Genomic DNA, 25601 nt, shown 5'->3' with positions numbered 1-25601 from the left:
AGATTTACTGAGTCCCAAACACCAACTGTAACTCTGTTATAAAAGATGGGAATAAAGTATTTATATACAATATTTCTGTGTTTGGATGTTAAACATTATTAACAGATTTCTTTTCTTTTGCAGTAAACAAATAATTACTGAAGTACTTTTAATTTATATGTATTAATTTATTCAAATAAAATAGTTTTTATTAATTAAACACTGGTAAATATATCAGAAAACATATAAATACACATAAATCAATATTAGTGACATCAGACAAGCAAGGATTGTCCATAACAGGCAGTAATGGAAATGAGATTTCAAAGTAAAAGCATACAGCTAACATAAATACCTTTTCACAAGCTTATTTCTCTCACTGTTGCAGTTTGATTACTGAGCCTCAGGCATCAAGCTTAGTGAGGAGGCTTGTTTCTGGCACTTAGATTTTTTTTTTCCTGTCTCTAAGTCTAAATTCAGGGTTAGTATCTCAAATTCTCAGCTTAACTTGAAATTTTGAGACAATCAAAATTTCCACTTTTTATTTTTTTCAGTGGTAGAAACAGCCTGTTAAAGAACAGGAGAACAGAAAAGTTTGAGTAAACATGGTTGCTTAAGGCACTGCTGATTAAAATTAGATTAACTGCGTATTTAATTAAGTTGAGCTTTAAATTAAACACTGTCACACCTTGCTTCATGCCATGCTCTCACCATGCTTATATTTTCGAACTGCTCACAGTAAAAATTCTAATCACTAAAATATTCATTATGTACAAGATCACATATAATAATAATAATAATAATATATGTATATATATATATATATCCCCAGTATGTTCAGGTCTGACTTTTTAAATCATGTGGCATAAGTGAAATACTAATTGCAAATAAATGTGTTGTGGAAATATCTACATTTTGCTAATTTTTATAAAAAGGTGTTTCTATGTGCTGTAACTGGTAACATACATCATGATTTAATGTGGTCTGTGAATAACACCTGAACGTTTTTTAAGCTTTTTACCATAAAAGGTGAAAAGATTCAACAAATATATTATGATATTCTTATTGACTTACTGACATATACATTCTATTCAAAAACTTAGGCATAATAATGTATGAATTATGAGTGGAGAGACCTGACAAAATTAGCAATGAAGTTGCATTACATGACAAACAGGTAGTTAAATTTACTGAGGCCCCTGCGTGGTAAAATAGCTCATTGTCACACTTCTAAAATCATTCAAAAATCACAATTCAAGCCCCCTGAGAAGATTAACCTTTTTTTTCAATGCACACTTTCCAAAACACTCTCTTAAGTCATATACTGTATAATAATAAGATAATCTTAGCAATTAAGGCTAGTTTCGCTAATAAATATCAGAATATTTTGGTGCAACATAATGTGAAATAAAAGGCTTTGATGGCTTTATGAAGCTTTCTTCCTTTTACTTTTTGATTGTTCCACCTACAAAAAGAAATACAAAAAAGGGCATACGTTTAATTGAAATTGATTGTGAAAATATACAGAATAAGATGTGGCTTACCACTTAGTAACACTTGAGCTGGGTTAGGTTAATCCCATTCTGCCTGAGTGACACATGTTGTGATTACTGGGTACTCCAGGGCAACAGCAAAATCTTCACCTTCACTCTCAATTTCACCTATTCCTCCTGTTTCATGCAATCTCTGATGATATTCCTCATCCTCACTCTTGGTATCAGGTGCCATTTCAAACTCAGATTCAGGATCTTCTTCCCTCCTTCTTCCCTCATGTGCACTTCCAGCTTGAGGCTCCGTGGGTTCTTCCACTTTGATGTGGGATGCCCCCTTTTCCTCTTGGGTGTAAATGTCTTCCTCAGCATCCAGCCACACGTCATCATTTTCCTCCTCTATTTGTTTAATGGGCTCCTCTGCTGTTTTTTCTTTGCTACGAGCCTTGAAGACTGCAGGATGACTGATCAACAGGCCTCGTTTCTCTTTTTGCATCACAGGTTCTGTCGTTTGTGTGGCCTGAATGTCTGGTATTATCGATTGCTTTGACTGAATTTGTTCCACTGGTTCTATTGTTTCTATTGTGTGGATGCTAACAGCCTGTAGTACTGGCTGTTTTGATATCTTAGCTCTTTCAGTTAAATCTAATTTTTCTGCTTTCTCTGTGATTTGCTTCAGCGGTTTGGTGGTTTCTGCTGCCTGGATTTTGGAGATTATTGGTTCCTCTGATTCAGCTTGTTCTGCTGGTTGTGTTGTTTCCATTTCTTGAACAGCAACGTCCTGAAGTTTAGGCTGATGGGAGACCACAGCTTCTGATTCAGTGATTTCTGTTGTCTGAATAGCGACTTCCATTAGCTCCATTTGTTTCTCGCTCTCAGCTCTTTGCATTGCATTTATCAGGTTTGTAGGTTCCACTGCTTCTACTGCCTGAACAGCAACTTCGGACACATTAAGCTGTTTCACAGGTTCTGCAGAAGGTGGTGGGGATGCTGGTGCCTTTAGCTGCCCAAACTGTATGTTAAGTTTGAATTCTAAGGACAGGCTTGAAGGAGACTCTACATTACCTATTGACGAGATCATACCCGTGTTCTGGGGGGCTACTAATCCTGTGTTATTTGGTGTAACAATCTGGCTTTGTGTACTTTGTAGTTTTTGTGCTTCTGTGGTGGTATCGCCATCTTTCTTCTTAGCTAATTCTTCAGATGTTGCATCCTCCGCTGTCACACATACCTCTGATTTTTGCCGCTCACCTTGAGTTTCTTCCAGATCCTCTGTGTGATCATGGGTAGAGATATCTAAACCTAAATCAGAAATTCGCAATTGATCCTCAGACTCTTTCTGCTCAGCTGGGATCCCATGTCCTTCATCCTCTTCTTCTATGAGCTCCCCAGAACTGTCCATCATTTTTTCATCCTCTGGTTCACTTGGTGCACTTTGAACTGTCTCGCTAATATCTGGTTGTTTTATAACTTCTTGTTCCAACTTATCTGGCACAGATTCAGGAGTGGGCCCTGGTAAATTCCCCTTTACATATTGAATAACTTCTTGAACAGTTCGATTGTTTTCCTCGTTATTCACTTCCTCTTCGATTGCAGTAGAGGCAGATAGATTTTCTACTTTTTCAAGAGTTTCATGACAAACATCAATAACTTCTTTGGCTTCTGTAACCCCTACCTCAATCATTGTGTTGACAATATTCTCTGCTGAATTGATATCAACATCCACCACTTGCACTTGGAATCTGTGATTGTCGTCAAACTCTAGTGATGGAACATGCATCATAACAACCACACTGCCTTCTTCTGCTGTGTTAATGACATTGTTCTTCTCTAATGGTGTTGTGCTCTCAAAAGTGTCCTTTACCTCCATCACACTTGCTTTTCTTTCTATCAAGTGTTCTCGAATCTCAGTTGTTTCCTCAATCAAAACATCAGGTATTACTGCTGAAACATCTTTTAGATTACATGTTATTACTTGCATCACTACAGCGTGCTCAGTGGCAGCAGTGATTACCTCAGTGCCTTGAAGTTCACCAGCTTTTTCTCCATCAACACTTACTTGGGCTGTACTAACATCCTCGTCATATTTGGGTTCTTCTGAAGCTTCAGCACTGTCAACACAAGTCTCACAATGGACCTGATCATTACTTGCTTGTTCTTCTTCTTGTTCTGCAGAAGGCACATAAGCAGCTGGTACCATTTCTTCCAAAGCGTCACCTTTTCTATCTTCGTGTTCAGCTTGATCATTTTGTGGAATGCTTTCGGTTTTCTGATCTTTGTTTATTTCTAAATCCTGGCCTGGTTGTTTTTTCTCAGTTTCATCTGTAATGCGGTCAGTGTCTGGTTTCGGAACATCTTCTAGCAATGCTTCAGTTTCAAGCTCCTGAGTGCTAAACACCTCAACACTTGATGCAACTGCATTTGCAGACTTGGATGCTTCACGGTCAGTTGCAGGAACATTGTTTTCTGCATCAGGCAGTGATGCTTCTGGTTCCATTAGGTCAACTGCTTTCTGCTTGGGTTCACCTGTAACTGTTTCCATTGCCCCCATATCCTTGGATATCACCTCATCTTCAGTTCCTTGAGGTTGACCTTCCTCTGAATCTAATGTGACGACTTGTACCACTTGTAACACTGCTGGTTCTTGAACATCCTTGGTTATGGAATCATCCAGTGCTTCACCTTTATCTTCAGTGATTGGTAACATTTTAGCCTCTTGGGGCTGATCTTTTTCTGCATGTGGAACATCCTCTGATATTACTTCTTTCTCCCATGACTGACCACTCCCCTCTTCTAAATCTAATATGGCTGCTTGTACAGCTTCTACCTTTTCTGGAACTTCAGGCTGTGATTCTTTGTTTTGAATCTCATCGGCCACTTCAGTGTGATGTTGTGTTGTCTGTTTGTTTTCATCTGTTACTGGTTCAGAAGACTGAATGTCCTCTGAAGGTTGTATTTCTGTTTGAACACTATCTTCTTTTGAATGCAGTGATGTGGCTTGAAGAAGTTTTGGTACCTCTGGAACTTTGGAAACTTCAGGCTGTGGTTCTTTTTTTTTAATCTCATCAGTCACTTCAATGAGATTCTCTGCTAACTCTTTACATTCACCCGTTATTAGTTCAGCAGACCGAATGTCCTCTGAAGGTTGTATTTCTGTTCGAACACTGTCCTCTTTTGATTCCAATGTTGTGGCTTGAACGCCTTCTGACACCTCTGTAACTTCGGAAACCTCAGACTGTGGCTCTTTAGTTTCTGGCTCATTAGAAACTTCACCTTCAGTGAGATGCTCTGATGTCTGTTTGTTTTCATCTGTTACTGGTTCAGCAGGCTGAATGTCCTGTGAGGGTTGTATTTCTTCTTGAATGTTGTCCTCTTTTGATCCAAATGTTATGGCTTCAACATCTTCTGGCACCTCTGTAACTTCAGAAACTTCAGACTGTCGCTCTTTAGTTTCTGGCTCATCGGTCACTTCAATGAGATGTTCCCCTGTATGTTTGGATTCATCTGTTACTGGTTCAGCAGACTGAATGTCCTGTGAGCGCTGTATTTCTTCTTGAATACTATCCTCTTCTGATTGTAATGCTGTGGCTTGAATACCTTCTGGCACTTCTGTAACTTCAAAAATTTCAGACTGTGTCTCTTTAGTTTCTGGCTCAATGGAAACTTCATCTTCAGTGAGATGCTCTCCTATCGGTTTGGATTCAAATATACTTTCTGCTGGTGGAACATCTTCTGAGGCCGGTGCTTCTTCTTCAGGTGATTGAACTTTGTCCTCTTCTGCAGTTGCTGTGGCTTTTTGCTCAACTTCCACTACATCTTTCACTTCATCATCCTCTGTTTTTGGAGCTTCAGTCTGTTTGTGTCTATCTTCTGGCTCAACAGTCACTTCAGCAAGATGCTCTGTCTGCTTGGAATCGTCTGTAACTATTTCTGTTGCTGGTATGTCATCTAAGTGTGGTGCTTCGTCTTCAAGTGACTGAACAGTATCCTCTTCTGAAGCTTTTACATCTTTTTCTACATTTTCCAGTGCTTCCAACTCATCCACCACCACAGAAGGTTCAGCTTCAATTTGACTTTGCTCAGTAATATTTTGATTGATCTGATCCCCCATGGAGAACAAACTTTGGGCTTCTTGCTCGATGCTTCCATCTTTAGTTTCATCAGCCACAAAAAGAGCTGACTCTGCTTCTTGAGCCTCAGTTTTTGAGGCATCTTCTTCTACTTGATCTGCCACAACTAGAGAACCTTTATCTGGAGCAACTTCATCACTTTCAGGTAATGTCTCCTGAGGTAACTCTTCCTTTTCTTCAGAAATGCATTCTGGCACATGTTGGCTGTCATCAGTAACTTCTAATTCTTTCATGCTTTCTTGCACCTGTGTAACACTGACCTCATGAACTTCATCTTCAGTGACTTCTGCATTGTCAATCTCCTCAGATACAATCTCAGATACAATCTCTGTTGAAACAGCTTTGTTAACATCAGGTATGCTCTCTGTTTGGGCTGTTGCCTCAACTTCATTAATTGCATCAATTGGTTCAGCATTTAGCTCTGCGTTTACCACTGTTTCATCTGATCCTTTGTGTATTTCCAGGATTTTCGGCTGTTCTTTTTCAAATGTTTCAAGTGATTGAGGCGAGACAGAACTAACTATTCTTTCTGAACTTGGCTCCTCTAAAGTCACTGGGACTACATGTGTGCTTACAGAGATGGTTTCAGCAACTTGTTCTAGCAACAACTCTGTGTTGTTGACACTGTATTCAGCTGGGACAGGTGTTGCATTACCAGATGTTTTTGAAGAGTCTGATAACTGGGAAACTGCAGAGATCATCTCAGTTTCATCTGTCACAGTAACATCAGCAGGCTCTGGAGCTGTTATGGCTTCAGATGTGATCTCTACCAGGTCCTCTGCTATTGTGTCATCTCTTGCTGCTTCCTCAATGCCTGAAGCCGGAGTGGCCATGGTCTCTGTAAGTACTCCCTCCTCTGGAATATCACTGAGTTGTTGGTGTTTACTGATTGATTCTGTAAGGTCATCTGGTTCTTCAACTGGAGCAGGTGTAGCCAGTGTTTTAGGAACCTCATTTTCTAAAGCTTCCTCATTGTCTTGGGACGTTTGTGTTTCGAGTGGAAGACTATCACAAGGTGGAGTGGAGTCCTGCTGGACTTCATTGTCTGTTACTTCTGGTATGTAACTTTCTACATCTGCCTTGGTTTCTCCCATTTCATCTGCAAACTCTGACAGTGGAATCACAGCTGGAGTCTCAGAGTCTTCATCACCTGAAGCTTCCTTGTCAGCTTCATCTAAAGATACTTGTTCTAGCGTTTCAGCAGGCTTTCTCTTTTTTCTTCCAGGTAGGAGATTCTTAATAGAAAATGTGGACTCAGCTTGAGTAACATCATTGTCAGAAGGAATGATATCTTTGCTTTCATCCAGATCCTTAGCTTTTGTTTTGGGGGTGACAAGTTTTTTAAATGATTTCCATGTTGACTCCCCATCACTCTCTGGAGGACTTCCTTCTTTAATTTCTTGGGCCTCGTTAGATCTTTCTAGTGGTGATTCTGCACCTTGTTTAAGTCCACTGTCTTGCTTGCTATTTGGGGGTGTTTCTTCTTCTGAGTCTGATGATTTTCGGCTTTTTCTCCTTCCAGATCCACACAAAACAGCTTCCCATGACACAGATGAGTCTTTCCTTTTTTTCCCTTCTTCTGTGCTGTGATCTGATATTTCCCCCCCTTCACTTGGTTTAGCCTCATCTACTGAACCTGAGATTTGTGCCTGTTCATTGCTCAATGAAGGCGTCTTGTTACGTTTTTTTGGAGTCAGAAGTTTTTTGAAGGTTGCCCATGCACTGTCCTCTTCTTCTGCTGCCGGGGCAGAGGGCTGTGCAGGACTTTCGTCTTTCTGATTTTCAGCTGACTCTGTTGAAGACAGCAGCTGATCAGAGACTTGTTCTTGAGAGTCAGTGATCTTTGTGTCACTTGATTTCTTTGTTTTCTGTTTTTTGGAAAGACTCCTGAAACTAGAGCCTGACATTAGCTTCTTCAGTGGACTCGCCTGAACTTTTTCTTTTTCTTGAGAGTTTAGTATTTCACCCTCACCATCTGATCTCTTCATGGAAGGTGGTTTAACATCATCCTGAGTGGTTACTGCAGGCACGATCTTAGCTTCTCCAAGTCCTTTCTCAGTTGTAGCTGCCTCAGTATCAAGAGTAATCTCCTCCTTATCCTGTTCTTCCACTGCTTGCTCTGCTATTTCAGCAATCTCGTTTTCCCCCATATCCACCAGTTCTTTCTCGGTCACCTCATCTTCTGCAAGTTTCTTTTTCTTCCGTAGACTAGAAAAGATTCCTGTGGTAAAAAACCTTTTTAATGGAGATTCAACCACCTTTTCTTCAGTAATCATTGGTGATGCTGGATGCAGTTCCTGTGTGGTATCCTGGTGTCCATCTTCATTTACAGCAGGTGAAGTTGTTCTTGCATCATCATTATCACGCTCAGCTTCCTCTTTGATTTCTGTTTTCTTTATGTCTGCATTTTCTGCAATATTCTCTGATGTTCCATCTGTCAGACTGGGACATGTTGTTGAATCATATTCATTTGCTTCCTGTGCTGTGTTTACATCCACACTCTGTTCCTCATTTTCACTTTTGACCTCTTGTGCATTATCTTTGACCTCCTCTGGTATGTTTGGTAGTTCCTCGGGCACATCTGTTTCAGCCTCTTCACCAGAGCCTTTTTTAACTGTCAATTTCAAACCAATGTTGCTGAAAAAATTTCTAAAACTTTCATTGATGTCATTTTGCTTCTCTTCCATTTCGATAATTTCTACTTTTTCAACTTCATTTGCATCAGCTTCATCTGGTGATGTCTTTGCATTGATGTCAACACTTTCCACTGGAGTTTTTTCTTCTTTAGGGGACTTTTCTGTCTTTGCAACATCTTTGTCTGAGGAAAGGATAGTTAAATCAACAATTAAATTAATCATTAAAATACTTTTGAAAAATCGGCCTAGTGTGCTAACAGATTCTTTCACTTAGAACCCAACAACTTGCGCTTCTATTGAAACCATGCTGGCAGAAATACACAAATTATGAATACCCACCCTCTGCAGAAATCTCGTCTTTGCAGTGACCATTGAGTGCTGCTATAGAGCTGTCTGCTTTTCCATTTATCTCAGAGATCTGCCCATTGGTTTTGAGAGGCTGAAAAAAAGCACAAAACTGAATGTACAATAAATCTCTGCTCATGTGTGCATGGCACGAAAAAAATTTAACAAGTCTAGTTTGAACCTCTGAAGAATTTCCATCTGTAATTAACAGGGATGCCAAAGACCTATAGAAACAGTATAGACCAGTTACTATTGGCTAGGTTTTGTGGCAGCCTTAGAGTCAACGCTCCTGATTTTTCCAATCCTAAATCCATGAGTCAGATTAGTTGGGAATGTCTGAGCAGGGTTTAGGGAATAAGAAACTTAACTGCACCCAATAGTGTGCCGAAGAAACCTAAATAAACAACTGTAAATACATCAGACGGTAATATTATTTCCAAGTTAAGCTTATTTTTCAACTTTTTAAACCAATTTATTAGATGTACAGAGTTTTGCTTATCTTTTTACTCATGTTATAATGTTGCCTTATTTTAAGTGCTTTATCTAATTTAAACTGAATTTAAACTGACTATCCGAGCTCTCCAAGAGCCCGAAAATAATAACAACTGAAGGCAAAACAACCTAGTTTTAGATAGTTAAAGGCCATAATCATCATCAACTCCCATTATCACAATTTAAATACAACTTATTGGGATTAGTGTTTTTTCTTTCTTTTTAACAGCCCACTTCCAAGCTTAAGCACATGATTTCTTCCAGCAGTGTCATGTCTCCACCTTAATAACAATCAGCATGCTCGAATATAGCATCAAATCAACACAACATCGCCAAGAAAAAGCATCAATTTCTCTACTGATTCTTACAGGACAGTGCTAATTGACATCCTCATCGGCATGAGCTGTTATAATGTTGTACACTAATAATCAATGTTGTTTTCTGCTTAGTCCAGCAGGGGAGAAATTCCATCTCTCCCATGGGCTTTATTTGGTTCACTCCAAGAATGAAAGGTCATCATTCCTCCATGCTGTTTCCTCTTTCATCTACAGTAAATGAAAACCTCTGCGCCATCAATGAAATAGTGAAAAACGACTATTCAGAAGAGTAATACTATGTAAGTTATCAGGTAGCCTCAAGAGCCAAAAGCCAGCAGTCAAGGGCCATTAAATTTACTCACAATTGCAACATGAGGCACTGCACACAATCCATTTAACAACAACAACAACTTTTACAGTAAATGGTTTAAGTTTTGTGTTGTAAGACTCAGGCTATGATTTACAATTATTATTCTTTTTCCAATTTTGCAAATCTTGCTGTATAAGGAAAATGGGGCCAAAAAGAGTTTCAGTCAATGTGGGACATATATACATATGAAATGCATCACATATAAGACTTTTTCCCCTTTTATTTTCTTTGTCTTTATGTCTAAGGAGAAATGACACTAGGCTGTTGTGCACCCAGCACAATATATAAAGCAATCAATAATGCTTCCTGTTACAGAAAAGCTTAAAAATAATCACATTGCTCGTCAGTGTCCCAGTATTGCTGGATGCACTCATCCGCTTTGAAGGGACAAGGACTTTCCTTTTATTCTGACGTTAATTGATGTGTTGGCATGCAGCGTGTGCACCGTCCTGACAACAACAACAAAATCCAGCCTCAGCATTTTTTTAATCTTTCAAAGCGCCTACTGTTTGTTCTCTGTCACCATAATGAATCAAATGAAAACCACTGATTGGAAAAGAGGACAGGCTAAATCCTTGTTGCAAAGTTAATACAGCCATAAAGGAAGAATTTGGGGCTCTTGGGATATGTTACCTTGTCTTCAGTATCCTGCACAGTTTGAACATCATTCACTTTTGCGCTCTCCTCCTCCTCCTCTGCATCCTTCTTGTCCGCACGTTGCGCAGACTGAGTGTCTCCCATTATCTGAACTGCAGCGCGTCGCTATCCGGAATGAGCCACACGAGTGAAACGGATATCCCACAAGAAAAACAGGCCGGTAGCTCAGCTGAGCCACGGAAGCCGGTCAGCTCTCAAATGGTGTAGTCTGGATGCTGGAAAAACTCTTTCCTCTTAGATTAACACCTCCCTGCAGAATCACATGAAGCCATATGAGCCAGCTGACCCGGCCCGGCTCGGCCCGCCTCTCTCTGCATTGAAAAAAAAAGAACTGCAGAGAAAACAGCCTGCTCTCAGATTACTGAAGAGAATGTCCCAGCAACAAGCATAAACCTGCACTGGTGAGGATGCACTAGCCCGCAGATGCACTGAACAACGAGTGGCTATGTTAAAGATTTAAAGGATATTTTCATCGGAAACAGATGCTGCAAATGCATGCCGCATTAAATAAGAAAGTCTGTTGCTGTTTAACACTTTGGTTATTCGGAAAGTGGATTTTATAACTAGTTTTATTATAAAAAAAACAACAACAACCCAATAACAAAAAAAACCAAAAACCCAAAACCTAAGAATTTTGAAACCAAGAATGTTCTTTAAAAAAACAACAACTATTTAAATCTTTATAGAAATGGTTAACAGTTAAAAATAGTTAAAATGAACTACTGGCTGGCTATTATATATATATATAATAGTTATAGTATTCCTCCAATTACTTAATTGCCTAAATTAGTAAAATTACCTGTACAATGAAAAGAATACATGTTGAACAAGTTTGCAATCATTTTATGTATCAAAAACTGTAGGGCACATTCAGTCTGACAAATAAGCAGACAGGTTTCATTATAACAAATGTCATATAGGCCCATGAGAGTCAAAAGTGAAGTTGCGGCTGGACATTGTGGGTCAGTGTCTGGGGAAAATGTCACAACCTGCCTGTTGCTAAAGTTGCCATCACATCAGCGGCCCTGCAAATACTTCTAGGGAGATGCTTTTTGGACAGCATGTTAAATCCTACATCCTTATAATTAGAACAATCCTCTTTATGTATAACATTTTTTAAATTAATTTATAATAAGTGGGAAGTGTTCTGGGGGAAACAAATGTATGTCTTAATAACTTATTTAATAACATTAAAATGGGCAGATGTACTACTAAAACATCTTTTAGAGAATGGGAAGAAGTGGACATTTAAATAGCAAATTGCCAGCCTTATATAAACACAGTATATATAAACTGCTGCATGCTAATGCTAAAAAAACCCCCAAACATATTAACATGATTGTTAGCATGACCACATTTTAAAACTTCAACCCATTATTACTGTTATTAAGTCAGAATCTTAAAAACAGTAAAATTGAGTGCCCACTTTGAAGACTGCATGGAGAAATTGTTCAACAATTATACGACATTTCTCCATAAAACAAACAAAAAAAAAAAGCCATAGCAAAGCAAATCTACTTTAAAAGTGCTTTCATATTGAGGTTAATTACTGTTCACTCCACAAACCACTTTATTAGGAACACATGTTAATTGCTTGTAAAATGAAATATTTATCAGCCAATCAATGTAGGCCTGATCAAGATGACCTGCTGAAGCATCAAAATGGGGGAAGAAAGGTATTTAAAGCAAATCTGAATGTGGCATGTTTCTTGGTACTAATTGGCTAGTCTGAATATTTCAGAAACTGCTGATCTGCTCAGATTTTCCTGTATAACTATCTTGAGGGTTTAAAGAGAATGGTCTAAAAATAGAAAATATCCAGTGAATGTCAGTTCTCTGAGTGTAAATGCCTTGTTGATGCTATAGGTCAGAGAAGGACTGATAGGGAGACAAATAACCACTCATTACAACTATAGTATGCATAAGAGCACCTCTGAATGCACAACATGTCATTCTGAGGGTTTCTTTTTTGGTATTTAGTGTTGATCAGCTGATCTGTTACCAGTCCAACACAAACAATATTTCATAACAGCAGAGTGTATGGAAACGATCAAATATTTTAAAGCTGGCAAAAAAGTTTTCTTGAAAATGAAAATCAGCTGACTGGTCAAATGTACCTCTTGAGCAAAACAGACTTAATTCGATTTGGTGTTTAAACTGAGGCGTGTGGGCAGAATATCATGAGCAGGGCAGACAAACACACAACAGTCTGCCTAAAATACAAGATTCGTTTTAGAAAAGGCTGCTTCAAAAGCTTGACCCCTTGCAGTCTGACTTCTGACTGTGAAAAAATAAAAGATAAACTAATAATGTGTTTATCTGTTAAGCTGCATTTCTTTCATTAAAGCGTTTTGCTGAAACTTCTTTTATGAGCACTAGCACTGCAGTGTTTGGGCTTACATGATAATGCCAGTTTAGGCAAGAAAATGTGGTAGATGATTTTTTTGTTTGTTTAGTTTTGTTTTTGTTTTGTTTTTGGCGGGCGGGGGGGGGGGGGGGTGTCTTTGTTCCATAGCTTTTTTTTTTTTCTTCAGTATTACATATGCTTTATGATGGTCATGGCAATTTTTTACTTAGATGCCAAAGTAATGAGTAAGGCCAAACTCAGAATTTTAGGCAACTATAAATAAAACACACCCTAATCACTGCTCACTTTCTTAGGAACACCTGTAAGTATCTAAGCAGCCAATCACATAGCCAACACCAACTCCGTGTATTTAGGCATGTAGACATGGTCACGATGACCTGCTGTAGTTCAAACTGGGCATCAGAAAAAGGACAAATGTGATTTAAATGACTGTGCTTGATGGTGCCAGACAGACTGGTCTGAGTATTTCAGAAACTGAAATAATCTTCTGCTTTCCCACAAAAGCAGAATGGGTCCAAAAAAGAGAAACTATCCAACGAGCAGCAGTTCTCTTGGAGAAAATGTCATGTTGATAGCAGATGTCAGAGAAGACTGAACAGACTGCTAGAAAGGCAACCGTAACTCAAATAACCAGTCGTAACACCCAAGGTATCCAGAAGAGCATCTCGGAATCACAACAAACCCTGAAGCAGATGGTCTACAGCAGCAGAAGACCACACCAGGTGCCACTCTTGTCACCCTAGAACAGGATAGATTCATCCTATTTTGTGTCAACATTTCAGACTATAATGATGTGGGGTTCATTTTCTGGGCACACTTTGAGCCCCTTAGTACCAAATGAGGACTGTTTAAACATCACAGTCTACCTAAATATTGTTGCAGATTATGTCCATCCCTTAATGACCACATCTTCAGAGAGCTGATTCCTGCTGGATAACACACCATGTCACAACACTCAGATCACCAAAAGCTGCTTTTTTGAATGTGACACTGAGTTCAGTGCAGTTAAGTGGCCTCCACAGTCACCAGATCGCAATCCAATAGAGCAGTTTTGCAATGTTGTAAGATTGCATGAAGGATGTAAGACTGTGTGATGCTATCATCTTGTTGATTTTGTGCCACAAAGACTTAAGGCCTTTCTGAAGGCAAAAGCAAGTCTAACCTAATGTTAGCAAGCTGTGCCTAATAAAGTGTCTGGTCAACATATATAGGAAGGTCTTCAGAAAAGCTGTAGTAGCCTTTGTTATATACTGTTATACACTCCACTCATTCAGGATTTCAATTTATTTCCTCACCAACCTGTAGCGTATGTGTTTGCTGAGCAGCTCTTGTTGGAGATGCAGCATTGTTCACTCAAAACAAAACATGTTTGTAAGTGCAATATAGCATAGGTATAATTGTTTCTGCCAGAAACTGCAGACATAAAACAAGATGAAAATCATTAGCTAATGCAAAAATAGATTTCAAGACACAGAGCATGCTAAAGGGGAATGAGGCCTTAAAGGAACCAGCTGAGTCACTTACACCTATAACAAGTGCATGAAATAATATATTCCAGCTCTAAACGGTTTGCTTAGTTTGACTGAGGTGAGGTTTTATTGTTGTGGGACTTTAAACAGATTAGTCTCAGCCAATTCTGGAGATAGGAAGAAAAAAAACCCTGCCTTGTTTACCCCACATTTTAACTTTCATAAAAAGATTAAATTTGTTAATGCTCTTCTGAAAAAGAATTAGGACCAGACTGATTGGTCTGATTGGCCTACTGGACACTGAATCTCTCTGCTATTATTTGTTGTGGACTGACCTTTGTTACTGCCCGTGCTGGACAGACGGTTTAACACTGCTGCTGGCAAACAGTCCCGGCTGCATAGTTGTCCATCAGTTTTAAGATTTCAGCAAAACAATCCATCTTCAGTATTTACAGTTTATAATTGGTTCTCTAATGTTTTTACATTTTATTTAGAACTTTCCTTTCATAATTTCTTATTATGATGTGGTATCATAAATCCTTGTTTTTGTCTCTAGCTGATTATTTTAGGAAAATCCTATCATTTGTGTCTGTGGTTTTTTTGATCAGATCCAATTTTATTTTTATTAAATTTGTATCAATTTGAAAAGAAAACATCTTCATTCACAACAATGAAGTGAGATTTTTCCTCTTGCAAAGCTTTTTGATTATTAAACATATGCTCTAAATCTTCCTTTAAACTTCTAAACCTAAAAGGCATTAAATAAATCAAATCAAATCAAATCAATCACTTTTATTGTCACATCACATGTGCAGGCACACTGGCACAGCACATGCGAGTGAAATTCTTGTGTGCGAGCCCCACAAGCAACAGAGATGTGCAAACACAACAACACAAACGAGCAAAATACAAGAATGGCCAACCTGAAACTAATAAATATATGTACAATATATAATAGTGTATGCATTTTTGGATGTGTATACTAAATATTTTCCTGTGTGTGTGTGTGTGTGTGTGTGTGTGTGTGTGTGTGTGTGTGTGTGTGTGTGTGTGTATACACATTTTTACAAATTAAATAGTAAAAAAAAAAAAAAAAATAATAATAATAATAATAATAAAATATATAAAATATACAGAGTTGAATATGTGCAAAACAAGTGGCATTTATATACAGTGTGGAGTGCATAATGTTAAAGTTCCAGTAGTGAAGCTGAGGTGTCTATGACGTGTTCAGCAGTCTGATGGCCTGATGGAAAAAGCTGTCTCTCAGTCTGCTGGTACGGGACCGGATGCTGCAGAACCTCCTTCCTGATGGAAGCAGTCTGAACAGTTTATGGCTGGGGTGACTGGAGTCCTTGATGATCCTCCCCGCTTTCCTCAGGCAGCGCTTCCTGTAGATGTCTTGGAGGGAGGGAAGCTCACCTCCAATTATCCGTTCAGAGCACCGCACTACTCGCTGGAGAGCTTTGCAGTTGTAGGCGGTGCTGTTGCCATACCAGGTGGTGATGCATCCAGTGAGGATGCTCTCAATGGCACAGCGATAGAAGGTCCTGAGGATGCGGGGGCTCATGCCGAATCTTTTCAGTCTCCTGAGAAAGAAGAGGCGCTGCTGCGCCTTCTTCACTGTTTTGTTTGTGTGTACTGACCACGTAAGATCCTCAGCCAGGTGTACGCCAAGGAACCGGAAGCTGCTCACTCTCTCCACAGCAGCGCCGTTGATGGTGATGGGGGTGTGTACTTCTCTGCACCTCCGGAAGTCCACTATCAACTCCTTTGTCTTTGCGACGTTGAGGGTGAGATGGTTGTCTTGACACCAGTGGGTCAGGGCGCTGACCTCCTCCCTGTAAGCCGTCTCATCACCGTTGGTGATAAGACCCACCACTGTAGTGTCGTCCGCAAACTTCACAATGATGTTGGAGCTGTTAGTGGCTGTGCAGTCGTAGGTGTAGAGTGAGTACAGGAGAGGGCTCAGTACACACCCCTGTGGAGCACCAGTGTTCAGTGTGATGGGGGATGAGGTGATGCTGCCCAGTCTGACCACCTGGCGTCTGTCAGACAGGAAGCTAAGGATCCAGCTGCAGAGGGAGCTGCTCAGTCCTAGATCCTGCAGTTTCCTGTCCAGCTTCGAGGGAACGATGGTATTGAATGCTGAGCTGTAATCTACAAACAGCATCCTCACATACGTGTCTCTCTTCTCCAGGTGTGACAGGGCAGTGTGTAGTGTCAGGGCTATGGCATCATCAGTGGACCTGTTGTGGCGGTATGCAAACTGTAGAGGGTCCAGTGAGTCGGGTAGTGCAGAGCAGATGAAGTCCCTGACCAGCTTCTCGAAGCATTTGCTTACGATGGGGGTCAGGGCTACAGGTCGCCAGTCGTTCAATGAGGAGATGGTGGAGGATTTGGGTACAGGGACGATGGTGGCCATTTTGAAGCAGGCTGGGACTACAGACAGAGAGAGGGAAAGGTTGAAGATGTGCGTGAACACTCCAGCCAGCTGAGCCGCGCATGACCTGAGGACGCGGCCGGGAATCCCGTCCGGACCAGTAGCTTTGCGTGCGTTCACTAATGTGCACTAATTTTGCTTCATATTGTAATAGAAGCAGTGACGTCCTCTCTTCACCTCAGTGAAAAAGCAGTATGATATGTCACCAAGGTGGATAAAATGAGACCTAGGGAAAGCTTAGAGCAGAGAAACTTCTGCAAACCCATGACAGGCATTCATGTTGATTTGATCAAACTCTTTGAGACACTGGTGCTGTTATGTGAACCTTAGTACAAAGTTAATAAGCTCACTTAATTAGAGTCACAACTTTGGATAAGTGAAAACAGCTGATGTTTTCTCCACTGATTACAGCAGCCTAGCTGTTGAGGCCTAATGCTACATAATGTAATAAAAGTGCAGGGGGTCTCCGTGAGTCAGCTTGCATGTGTGTACATGTCCTCTTCATCTACCTGTGCATTTTGTGCTATCATAAAGGACTATGTATAAAATTCAGACCTAACAGATGACTCAATTTTTATGTCTGAACGGAATTTATTGCACTGTATAAAAAAAATTTTTTTTAACACAGCTATTTTTTTTTTAATCTTTGCACTGCACAGTTGCACCGTATATGTTACAGAACTGCAGAAAATGTGATTAACTGTAAATCAGTATACTATAAACATGGCTGCAGCTTGCTTTTGGGGAAAACACACAGAGACAGCAACTGTAATATATTGCATTAAGCATGTTGTTCTACAGAGGTAATCATCTTATCACAGTTAGTAAATATTTGATTAATTTGACACCAATTTTGTACTTTAAATAGGAATTTCAGATATCTTTTAAGACGGTTATAGTTACTGGATCTTATCAGTAAAACCTAGAATTAAGAAGGCACTTTTTTATGCTCTGACCCATTACATTGCGATCCCGTTATGTAACAAAACGTTCTGTAGGTAAAACTCACATTTCCATTTAAAAAAAGGGAAATTTGCAGAGGAACGTGGCAAAGTGTTACAGTGTTATGGTTTGTTCAACTGTCCAAGTGCACAAAGTAGACCTTTGTCATTGAGTTTAGCAGATTTGCAGCTTTTCATTAAGAATAAGAAGTCTTGGCTAGTTCACAATGAACAGTTTCCCAGTGTTTCTTTAACTGTGCCTGGTAGGTCTGGACCTTTGAGAAACAGTGCAGAGAGTGTCAAAGTTAGAGTCTGATGTTAAGAGTTAGTTTGCTGATCACATGCCCAGATCACAACTTGTGACCAGGGAAATGTACATATGAATCTCATGCAACATGGTTTATTGCTGCTTAAATTAGAACCAGCTGACTGAAAAAAACAGATTACATGAATTTAACTGGAACTTTCAATTTGTATTTTCTCTTTTCCCCCCCTTTTTTTTTGTTTTTTAGCTGCATCTGGTGCTGGAAATAAGTTAAACACTGCAATATATAAAAAGCCTGAACATCTTTGGGAAAATATCTAAAAATAAAAACTGTCCACAAAAATAAAGATCCATAAGTCTAATGCACATGCTTTTTAATCTTATGTGATGTTTCTTAATATCACCATCTGTCTCAAAAGGTAATAACAGAAATTTGTTAAAACAATAATGTAAGCTGCATATGTTTACATATGACTTGGAGAAGTATAAAGCTTAGTCTTTAGTTAGTTGCTCGTTGTGTGTATGTGTTTGTTTGTTTTTGTTTTTGTGTTTTTTGGAAACTTAATGAGCTTTGCTGGAGCAGATTAAAGTACTGTTGTATCTGTGGCCCTGAGACCTGATTGTTTTATCACTGACATCTGCTGGATATAATAAATACTTCAACATATTGCATAGACTTTGAGGCATGTTGCACAGACAATGTGGCAAAAGTGAATCTCTGGCAGAAGTTCACCTCTAATTGATATATTTTTCCTTTTGTGTACATCATTCTTTCTACGTACTTGAACCAAAAGAAACGTGCAGCTCAGCCATCACTGTTTATACCACAGCGTTAGCAACACTAGCCTGTCCTCAGGCGCAGGGGGAAGAGTTCAATAGAAATAAAAGTAGTTCCTTCATGAAACTGCCCTCAAGGTTTCTAGAAAGAGATATTGCAGCTGGGGCTTTCAGAGCTTTTTTTTGTTTTTTGTTTTTTTTTAGCTTTGAGCACCACCAAGTTAAGTGCCATTAGTATCACATTCAGTATTAGACTTCTCTCAAGGTTAGAGATCCAAAACAGAAAAATGTGTAAGAAGAAATGTGTTTCATGGGTGAAGTCGCCTTTTAAGTACAAACACAAGATATATAAAAAAGAACTTATTGTTATGCAGAAAAAACACATTTAAAAAAGTCAATACTTTTAATATTCCTTTTCCAGAGGGTTCCCAAGGTATTCCCAAGCTAGACAAGATTCTCTTCCCAGGTGGGCTTGCCTGGAGCACCTGCAAAGGAAGGCCTCCAGGAGGCATCCAAACCACCTCAAAGTGGCTCGTTTTAAGATGCAAGATGTCTGAGCAGCCAGTGGGTCTCAGGATTTATTCCAGGGGTTCTGTGATGGTTGAAGGGGGAGTAAAGCGGGCCAGAAAAATGTCACAAAAAAGCATAGGTCTCCAAGTCTCCGTAACACTGCTGAAGAGACTGTTATTCTTACGATAAATAATACAATTTCAGAAAAAAATTCATAATAATAATACATTTTATTTAAAAGCACCTTTCAAGACACCCAAGGACACTTAACAATAGAATAAAACACATAATAGAACAATTACAATGAAGAACAATAAAAGCAAAAAGCACAAGATAAAATAAACAAACAATAAATTCACAGTGAATATGCAGATTTGAACAGATGGGTTTTGAGTTGATTTAAACTGGGGGAGAGAACCAGTGCTTCTAATATCTGGGGGGTGAGAGTTCCACAGCCTGGGAGCAGAGCAGCTGAAAGCTCTGCTTCCCGTGAGGGTGTGGCAGAAAGAAGGCACAGCAAGCTGGATAGAAGAAGAAGATTGAAGTGAGTGAGCAGAAGAGGTGGTGCTTAACAGATCATCCCTTCCCTCTAACTGGACAAACTGAGCATAGCCATGTCAGCAAAACCACTAGTAGAACCACTAAATCCTAAGCATTCTGGGGCTTTTTCATTAAAGTTGTGTTTAATCTTTGTTTTACTTGTTTTTTTATGTGTTTTGTTTTTTTTTTTTTTTTTACTTTCTTGGCTCTTCATGAAATATCAGATCATTTTACACTTATTGACTGTGAATTTTTGTCAAGTAAAAAACATTTGATCTGGTATATTGAAAATAGCTCTCTGCACCACCCAGATAGATGCTGCATGCCTCTCTAACTCTGTTTCCTGAGCCATCCCTCTGATGCACTCCTTTCTAATCCTGTCCATCCTGGTCTGTCTTCAGCTCTGCCACCTCCAGCTCCAGCTCCACCTTCTGTCTTTTTGTTAGTGCCACCGTCACAAACCATACATCACAGCAGGTCTCACTAGCATCTTGTAAAACTTCCCTTTCACTCTTGTATAGAGATAAATGAAATAAAGTGGTCAATATTTCCGTTGCTCAAAGTTGTAGGTGACAGTTAAACTATAAAAACAAAGTTCAGGTTCTAATTTGAGATGTTCTGACTGAACGATTTATTTTTGTTGCCATCTAGGGGTTGATCCTTTGGTCTTTTGCTTTGTTGTGATTTGAACAGACAATTGAACAACAAATGCATGTGTTAGAATTTGCTTCTTGTCATCGACCACAAAAAATGACACAGGTTTCTTAGTCTTTAAGGATTTTCTAGGATTTTGTGTGAAGGTTTAATTCTGGAATCCTGTTTTGGCGTCTTCTTCTAACGATGTTGAGCTTTAGCTTCTTTTTTTTATTTGAGTTCTGTTTCCTGTGTGGTTTTTGGAAGTTCTTCTTTTGGGGTTTTTAGTTCCCACAGTGTTTCCCTTGTCTATGTTTCCCCTCCATATTCTTCCACCTTCTGTGTTATCATGTTTAGTGTCTAGTATCAGCTGTCTTCTGCTTAAATTTAACAGTTTGCTTTTTAATTTTCCTTCCCCCTTTGTGAAGTAAAGGATGTTGTGATTGTGTTTCACTTGTGTCTTTTTCCTCTTCTGTCTGTTATTCCCCATTTAGTCCACAGTCTATATATAGTCCAGTCTTCCTCTTTCTCCTTGTCTTTCTTTAATTGTCCTTCCTGTGCTGTGTTAGGGTAATCTTTTTGCCCTTTGTTTAGCTTTCTTTTATTCCTTTTTTAGTCAATACCCAGTTTCTCTTTATGTACTACATTTGTGTCCTCTCTCCATTAGCCCATGACACCAGGTCTTAAGAAGGCGAGTGAGAAATGTGCTAAAAACAGAAACGGTGAAAGAGAACACTACTGCTGGTTGTGGTTTAGTGGGGAATTTTTAACTTCACATGGTTTCATTTATGCTTTTGTCTTAAGAGTAAAGTGTCAGTTATGCTTATACAGCTATAGGGCACACGTTGGCCTTCAAAAAAAATCCCCCGTGAGAAACAATCCCAGTGACTCAGAAACTCAGTAGGCCGATGGAAATTACTGCTCATGCACATGCAGCCTATGCACCGAATGATCTATTCAGCTTGAGTTTCTTTTTCTGGCTGCATGACTGAAAATCACTTGATGGTTGGTGGCTTCACACTTAGATTGTGTTTCATGAAACAGGAAAGGATGTAGAAGTATTAACTAAAGAAGGCAGTGTTTCATGTCTTCTTCTTTTTCTTTTTTTTTAGACTTGAGTTTTTATCATATAAGAACATTTTGGTCCCACCCCTCTGGAAGATAAGCTATCTCAAATACTTCCTCTTTATTTTTTTTAACATGTCGTGTGTCCAAAGTCAGTGACCTCTATCCCTGATGTTATCTTATATGTGCTTTGTCAAGGCCTCAGCACAGCCATTTACCCCCTTCATTGCCATTTCTGTTGATAGAAAACAACTATTTTTTTTTTTTTTTTAAAAGCAGTGCGGTAAAGGTGATGATAACAGAGGTGAAATGTAAGCACGAGTGTTTCATCTTTATGTTAAATCGTTAACAAGCATGGCTTTGTCCTACTGTACGTCACCTCACGTCTCCACGTGACACGAGAGGAATGCAGAAAGTTTTGTTTTTAAAAACCTTTCCTCATAAGCAGGTCTATCAGAGATGATGGTTAACAGTTTTAAAAAATCACTTGCTCTTAAAGCAGCCGTCGCTCTACTAACTGGACTGAACTCCCATTTTCATGATCGCCTTTAACTACAGAGGACAAGGAAGTATCTGAAACTCATCTACGGCTAACTAAGAACAATACAAGTAAGATATAATAATTCTATAATCATAGCTTCATAGGTTTTATATTCTTTAGGTTTGCTCAGGGGACCTTTTTAGTGCAAATGTTGTCAGCACAGCATCATGATACAAGACATTAAACTGTTAGTGAGTTTATACCGCATCTGATAGAAAGGGCGAATTTGTCTTGATGAATCATATGATGCGTGATTTACTACTGATTTAAAGAAAAGGGCCAGTACTGGCAAAATCATACAGCTATGTCCATGTACTTTACACTGTTAATGTTTACAGAAAGTATTCACATCCCAATAAGGCTTTTTCAGTGCTCAGAATAATAGATTATATGTTTCAATAATGTAAAATTTGTATTATCTATTGTAAAAATCATTTAAATCCAACCAGACTTCCTTGTGACTGAGTTCATGTCTGCTTTGTATGATGGTGATCAGTAACATGATTTGCTTTTCTTCTGTTGTTTTTGTTGAGTTAAGCTTAAAATAATTTTAATATTATTATTTTTGTTTTTGGGGGGTGGGGCTTTTCAGGAAAGTAGGAAATGAGAGTGTTAAAGTTCCTCAAGTCCAAATCAAACCTGGGCTGCTGCATTCAGCCTTGAGGCTCATGTTTACCTGATCTGCTTGGGAGCTAAACCGTCACCAAAGCTTAAAACACTTTAATTCAAAGTATTGCAACAAAGAAAAAATCCAACAGCTTCTCTGTTTGAGAACTTGTTTGGCAAGTCTTTGACAGACTACACGTCCTAGTGGATCAGGAGAATTCATCTAAGATTACTCGATACTGGAGATGTAGAAAATGTGCCACAGTGCTATGCACTGATTACAAGACCTTTGTGTTTTATTTTGTAAGATGAGCTTAACAGAATAAACTTTACAGTCATTAGCTGGGAAACAGCTTTCTCTTGATGTTTTTCTGTTTTAGCTTGTAAAACAGGAAGCATTTATGTCTTCAGCAGGGATGTTACAGCCAATTCAGGGTAAAAAGGTCAGGCGGTGGCGGTCGGTTCAGCAGTAAGATGTTTAGTTGTAATCAATTAAACCAAGTTTGAGGAGTAAATATTTCTTTTAATTTCAATTTGAAATGTTTTTATTCATTTACTTTGGAAAAATAAAAACTAAAAGCAGCTGCAAAGCTTACTGTTTATTTATTTTAATTTACACAACGCACTGCACGTACTCACGAACCCACAGATGATAATAATCTCCTCAGCTTCATAACGCTGAGGGGGTTTTTTTCACTTTAAGACACTCACTTCTCCCATCGTCATCATTTTGAACTGCTGCAGACTGCTTTTTTCTGAAAAAGCAGTCTGCTCACACACACAGACACACACCTAGCTGTTCAACATAGTTTAATTTCAACTTTAGCAGCCAAAGAGCCAAATACCTCCCTTAGAAGCTGAAGACTGGCCTCAAACATGACTACAAATGAAGAATAAGGTTGCTCATTGCCTCTAAAAGTTGCTAAACACTAAATATATTGGATGTGATGCTTTTTTTTCAAGTCACGGATGAACCTTTTCTCCCAGATGAGTAAATCTACCTTTTTTTCTGTTTCCTTCCAGCCATGAGAGACAGACTGGGACACCTGCATCAGGTACAGACTGACACGGAGGGTTTTAGTACAGTGCAGCTAGATAACCTATCAGATCATGAAGCAACAGCTGGAGATAATGAGCTGGATGATGTCCTGAAGGAGGCCCAGCTGATACGTCTGGAAATCCAGCAGATCCAAAATGACATCAGAGATCTGAAGGACGTAAACTATCAGGCTTTGAATAAGACTTCAGACTCCATTGTGATAAAACGGGACTCCAACGCAATTGGGGCAGATATTAAACGCAGAGGTGAAGCTGTGTTGCAGAGGCTGCATATGCTAAATAACCTCAGAGGTGAACTGGAGGTCCAACGCGGCAGTTTGGACCCCACAGTGCGCATTGCTCGAACACAGTACCACTGCCTGAGCAACGCTCTGCGGGAGGTGATGTTCAGCTACAATGACACAGAGATGAACCACAGGGAAGCCTGTAAAAAGCAGATCCAGAGACAGATGGAGATAGTGGGTAAGGAGGTTAGCATGGAGGAGCTGGAGGAGATGATGGAGGGTGAAGAATTGACTGTGTTCAGCATCCAGATACAAGGGAAATCTACCCGGTCTGCACTAATGCAGATAGAGAGCCGGCACCGTGAGTTGCAGGAGCTGGAGAAGAGAATCGCGGGGATCCAGGAACTGTTCCTAGATGTGGCTGTCCTCATGGAGGAGCAGGGAACAGGAGTGGAAAATATCCAGAAAAATGTTCAAAATGTTGGTGTGATCATTCTGGAAAGCAGGGTCTATTTGGATAATGCCATTAAATCTGATAAAAACAACCCCTTCAAGAAGCTGTTTTGCGCCTGCTTTCCATGTTATCACAATTAGGTCTTATGAAGCTTTTATTGATTCTGAAATATGGTGAAACTTTTAATGAATCGCACTGGCTTCCAGGATACACCCACAGATGGGAGCACAGTAGATGGCGCCACTAATAGAAAGGTTTGAACACTGATGGTGATGAAGCCAAGTTGCGCTGGTCATCATAAAACAAGACCCACCAATTGGCTGACTCTCCGTTTCTCTGGGAAGAGCTCCACTTCCTGCAAGCCTGAATTGTATAGGTGCTTAAAAATAGATCTATAGTAAAATATTTATTTAAGGCATTTATCTGTAAAAGCAAAGGGCAATTGCTAATGTAAAGACTCATAGAACTGTTAATATTTAACCTTAAATACTTAAGTTAGGTGATTTTAGATTGTTATTTTAGGTATATTTAGACTTTATGTGATTTTATGTGAAGTTGTAATGCGGCCTTTATTGATGGAAGTATAAAAGTTTAGCCATTAACAGGCTGGTATGACTGTAACAATTAATGATTTCTGTTCAAATGTTGATAAAGCCTTTGCTCCTGTAACTGTATGATACCAGCCAAAGGACAGTGTCAGCAGTCTGGATATCAGCCTATACTAAGTCTGTGTGACTTGTCCCCCTTAAGTAAAATAATAATTAAAAAAAACCCTTGTGTAACTATCGCTTCTTCATTTCAGCTTGATCTTTATCATCTGTAATTTGACATTGCGAGAACTTCAGCTTTTTAAATACTCTGATACATTTTCACTTTTTCAACACAGGACTGTTGCAGCTGACTAAATGGAGCAAATGGCCATAGCACTTTTTCTGTTCCTACATATAAAGCAATTATGAAGGCTTTTCCTTGCCCAACTACCAAAGAAAATTGCTTATTACAGGTTACAAGACTCCCAGTGTTGTAACGCCCCCCTCCCCCCTTCCCCTTTCTCTCAGAAATGTAAATTTTAATACTCGTTGTATATTTTTAGACCTGATCATTAAAACCACATGTAAAAATATTGGGGTTGCACTTTCCACTTGTGTCAAACACTTGTTCCTGAACACTAAATGTGTTTTATGTTGAGGCTTTCCTTCCGTTTTCAAGGTTAGTGTTGAACTTCTAATCGCGTTTTTATGTTAGTATAATAAGATGAATTTCTTTTTTCGTGCTTCTTGTATTCTTTTC

General features: G+C 39.2%; 2 protein-coding genes across 2 annotated transcripts; one reads left to right on the top strand and one right to left on the bottom strand.

The window, feature by feature from the left end:
• Positions 1–90: 90 nt before the first annotated feature.
• On the bottom strand, positions 91–10664 carry akap12a (A kinase (PRKA) anchor protein 12a). Its single transcript, XM_085391916.1, has 4 exons — positions 10393–10664; positions 8575–8674; positions 1524–8417; positions 91–1444 (listed from the first exon to the last, which is right to left on the bottom strand). The coding sequence occupies exons 1-3, from the start codon at positions 10498–10500 to the stop codon at positions 1552–1554; spliced, it is 7074 nt and encodes a 2357-aa protein (XP_085248042.1). The 5' UTR covers positions 10501–10664; the 3' UTR covers positions 91–1444; positions 1524–1551.
• Positions 10665–23599: 12935 nt separating this feature from the next.
• LOC146646676 (syntaxin-11-like) lies at positions 23600–24451 on the top strand. Its single transcript, XM_085392282.1, has one exon. The coding sequence runs from the start codon at positions 23600–23602 to the stop codon at positions 24449–24451; it is 852 nt and encodes a 283-aa protein (XP_085248408.1).
• Positions 24452–25601: the final 1150 nt, after the last annotated feature.

This window comes from Rhamphochromis longiceps, linkage group LG19 (assembly GCF_057381845.1).
Source record: "Rhamphochromis longiceps isolate RC_006_pf linkage group LG19, R_longiceps_female_GT1.1, whole genome shotgun sequence".
NCBI classification, from domain to species: Eukaryota; Metazoa; Chordata; class Actinopteri; order Cichliformes; family Cichlidae; genus Rhamphochromis; species Rhamphochromis longiceps.
This window is presented reverse-complemented; position numbering and strand designations above follow the sequence as displayed.